This window comes from Eublepharis macularius, chromosome 1 (genome assembly GCF_028583425.1).
Source record: "Eublepharis macularius isolate TG4126 chromosome 1, MPM_Emac_v1.0, whole genome shotgun sequence".
Lineage (NCBI taxonomy): Eukaryota > Metazoa > Chordata > Lepidosauria > Squamata > Eublepharidae > Eublepharis > Eublepharis macularius.
This window is the reverse complement of record NC_072790.1, coordinates 244,535,942-244,540,041: the sequence shown is the minus strand read 5'-3', so window position 1 is coordinate 244,540,041 and position 4,100 is coordinate 244,535,942. Positions and strand designations below refer to the sequence as shown.

Genomic DNA, 4,100 nt, shown 5'->3' with positions numbered 1-4,100 from the left:
TCATTTTGGGGGCAAGCAAGTTTCAAAATTAACAGTGGCACCTGTTGTCAGGGACCATTTGGTTGTCCCCTGTAGGAGGCATGATGTGGGACTGACCCAGCTGGTGGGATCTTTCAGTGTAAGTTGCAAGGGTAGTGATGTGACCAAGGGGCTTCCCCTTCCTGACCTCCAAGGGATTCTAACTAATTCACCAGCCATTTCCCCTCTCCATTGGCAACCCTACTGATAAAAGAATCACGTTAAACTGGTAAGGAATGAACGTTGACATTGATTTTGGAAAGAATCAGGTTCTAGTGTAGGTGGCTAATCCAGAAAGCATGAAGACTCAGAGCCAAGCTACAAGTGATGCCTGACACAGGTTGGACACTTGTCAGCTTCCCTCAAGTTTTGATGGGAAATGTAGGCATCCTGGTCTTGCAGCTGTAATGGAGAGCCAAGCTGTAAAACCAGGGCGCCTACATTTCCCATCAAAACTTGAGGGAAGCTGACAAGTGTCCAACCTGTGTAGGGCATCTTGGCTCTCAGGCTGGCATTTTCGAGGGTGGAGGTGGTCCCTGCTTCCCTAACTAGTCAGTCATGGGACTCCTGTTGATATGATCAAGATGTATAGTTTAAACACACACACACACACACACATACCTGTTCTCTAGGGTGACCAGCTGACAGGGAAAAAAACACAAAACTGACTTGCATCTGTGCTTCCACAGAAGCTTGACCTGCTGTGGGAATAGAACTATTTACCACATGGAGATAAGCACTGTGTATCTCCTGCTCAGTGTCTGCAGACCCACCTGCTATTTAAGGGACAGGAGCATAGTCTAGAAAAAAGAGTTGGCCACCCTGCATTCACCCCATCCATCAAAATATTGGGCAACCATGAACAACAGTGACTATTTGAGTAACTTAATGAAATATCTTTATTGGAACCGGTCTGACACCACCTCAAAACATATCATCCCATCAATGTATCATATCTTCATTTCTCTCCATCCTGGCTCTTTTCTAACCCACTGCCAACGCATGGTGCATTCATTCCATTTTTTTTCTGCTGCTTTCCACGGCATCACCATCTCCTGGGATCAGCTTTACACTCATTCACTCCTTGTGCAGGCTCTTGTGGCATGCTGAGGTGACCTTTGTGACGAAGGCCATGAACTCTTCAAAATGCATCTCCTGGTCTGGATTTTGGTCCAGCAGTTTGAAGACCTCCTCAACAATGGTTGGGTTGGCCTGATCCTGTCAATGGAAAATAAATACTTAGCACCTTCCATACAACGTAAGATCTATCCTGATAGATGAAATGAAGGATGGTTGGCTTAATCCAGCCAAATAACTGCTGTAGTCCATTCCAGGACTTACTGTGGGCAGGAATAGGGAGAAAGGAAGTTGTTGCCACTGCAGCTTTACACAGTCGCTTATTAAATGGTGCTTCTATTTGAAACTATGCTTCCTCTTTATTCTTCTGTTTAGCATTAAGTGATAGTAGCCTCTTGTCCAGCCTCTGGTCAAGAGACTACTGTCAGGACAGAATATGGGCAAACAGAATGGTTTCCAATGGGCATGGGTGTCAGACAAGGATGCATATTATCTTCCTACCTGTTCAACTTCTATGCAGAGTATATGTAAGGAAAGCTGTATTATATCTAGAAGAAGGTGGAGTGAAAATTGGTGGAAGGAACATTAACAATTTGAGATATGCAGATGACACCACGTTACTGGCAGAAAATAGTGAAGACTTGAAACGAATACTGATGAAGTTTAAAGGAGAAAGTGCCAAAGCAGGATTACATCTGAACATCAAGAAGACAAAAGTAATAACTACTGAGGAATTACACAATTTTAAAGTTGCCAATGAGGAAATTGAAATTGTTCAAGATTTTCTATTCCTTGACTCAATCATCAACCAAAAGGGAGACTGCAATGAAGAAATCAGAAGAAGATTGAGACTTGGAAGAGCAGCTGTATGGGAGCTAGAGAAGATCCTTAAATATATTATTTTATTATTTATGTCATTTATAGTCCACCTTTCTCACTGAGATTCAAGATGGATTACATAGTGTGAGATTAGTATAATCAGTTTCGGGAACATTTCCATACAGCATCAAGGACATTTCTATACAATGTTAAGGACATTTCCACAACAATGTCATAGAATTGCCTCTCTGAAAACCAAGATCAAGATAATCCAAATTATGATATTCCCCATTACTATATATGGATGTGAAAGTTGGACAGTAAAGAAAGCTGACATGAAGCAAATTGATTCATTTGAAATGTGGTGCTGGAGGAGAGTTTTGTATATACCATGGATAGCCAAAAGGACAAGTAAGTGGGTACTAGATCAAATCAAGCCTGAATCCTCCCTAGAAGCTAAAATGACAAAACTGAAACTATTGTACTTTGGTCACATCATGAGAAGACAAGACTCTCTGGAAAAGTCAATAATGCTAGGAAAAGTGGAAGGCAGTAGAAAAAGAGGAAGACCTAAAACAAGATGGCTTGACTCAATAAAAGAAGCCACATCCTCCAGTTTGCAGGATCTGAGCAAGTCTGTTAATGATAGGACATTTTGGAGGTATTTCATTCATAGGGTCACCATAGGTTGGAGGCGACTTGACAGCCCATAACACACACACAGCATTAAGTTCAGAACACCTACTCCATGGGGTTGTTGAGAACATACAATGGAGAAGAGGTGACTAACGTAAGCTGCGTTGGGTCCCCATTAGGAAGAAAAGCAGGTATAAATTAAGTACGTAAATAAATATGATTAGCAGAAAGGTCACTATGTCAACCGTTATTCACCCGTTCCTCCGAGTCCACCTCGGTCAGCTCGACTCACCTTCAGGAAGCCTGAAAGCTCCTTCTCAATCACCTGTTTCACCTCCTTCTTGCTGAGCTTGTCAGGAGGAGGTGCCTGGGCAGCATACTGGCCAAAGATGTTGATGATGACTGCCATAGCATTCTCCAGCTGAGACATGGTTCTAGGAAAAAAATGTTATCATATTAGATGGAGAGAGGAAAAAACAGAGTAATGTACTTGGGCCTCAGAGACTGACTGATAGATTAATTCACAAACCCTCAGGGTATCAAAACGATTAAGGCATCTGCCCTGAAAATGTAGTAACATCCTAGACACTGATTCCTAAAACAAATACAACACACACACACCAAAAACTAGGCATTTATGCGTTTCTGCCCATCAAGGGAAACTAAAAATATGCCCCCAGATGGTTCTCAAATTAGTTCAAAAGACAAAATTTAATACACATGTAGTCCAAGACACCCTGCTTATGAGGACCAAATGAAACATTCTAGTTCCTTACACAGAGAATCAAACCTGAAAGATTTATAACAGGATTCATACCAAGACTCTCTTCCACCTTTGGTAATTTTCCCTATAAAAATGTGGAATATGATTTTCCTACTGCAGCATCTGAAGGAATGAGCTCTGATCCCGAAAAAGACTGTAATTATAATGCTTTTCGGCAATACGGAAAGTGTAGATTTGTTAGATGGCACACTACACACCCTGATTAATCAAAAGTTATAAAAGGGAGAGAGTTGTAAATCTTCAGACAAATTTGTAACATACACATTGATGCAATTTGTGGTTAGTGTTGCTTCTCAATTTGCTCTGAATTGCAGATGTGCTCTGCTGCTTGCAATGACTGGAACAACAAAATGGTTTCTAAGTGGGAAGGCAGTATGACAATATACAATGTATGAAGGAGCAGATTGACCGGCAGGAACCAGGTCCTCCAGAATGGCTAAAGGACATCCTGACCATGCCAGAAAGGAGACATGAGCCCATTAGGATTATTAGCAAGACTAGATATCTGGATATTTTTAATTTCTTATTGTTAAAACTTGGAGCATAAAGGAGCCAGTTTTGTATAGTGTTTAAGAGAGGCAGGATTGTAATCTGGAGAACCGGATTTGATTCTCCATTTCTCTGCTTGAAGCCATCTAGATGACCTTGGGTCAGTTACAGCTCTCTCAGAGCTCTCTCACCCACCTCACAGGGTGATTGTTGTGAGGATAATAATAACACATATTGTAAACCACTCTGAGCAGACATTGTCCTGAAGGGCACTATT

The 4,100-nt window shown here is 41.5% G+C and overlaps 1 protein-coding gene across 1 annotated transcript; it reads right to left on the bottom strand.

The window, feature by feature from the left end:
- Positions 1-950: 950 nt before the first annotated feature.
- On the bottom strand, positions 951-2,980 carry LOC129325604 (protein S100-B-like). Its single transcript, XM_054973380.1, has 2 exons — positions 2,843-2,980; positions 951-1,236 (listed from the first exon to the last, which is right to left on the bottom strand). The coding sequence occupies exons 1-2, from the start codon at positions 2,978-2,980 to the stop codon at positions 1,096-1,098; spliced, it is 279 nt and encodes a 92-aa protein (XP_054829355.1). The 3' UTR covers positions 951-1,095.
- Between the last annotated feature and the right edge of the window lie 1,120 nt (positions 2,981-4,100).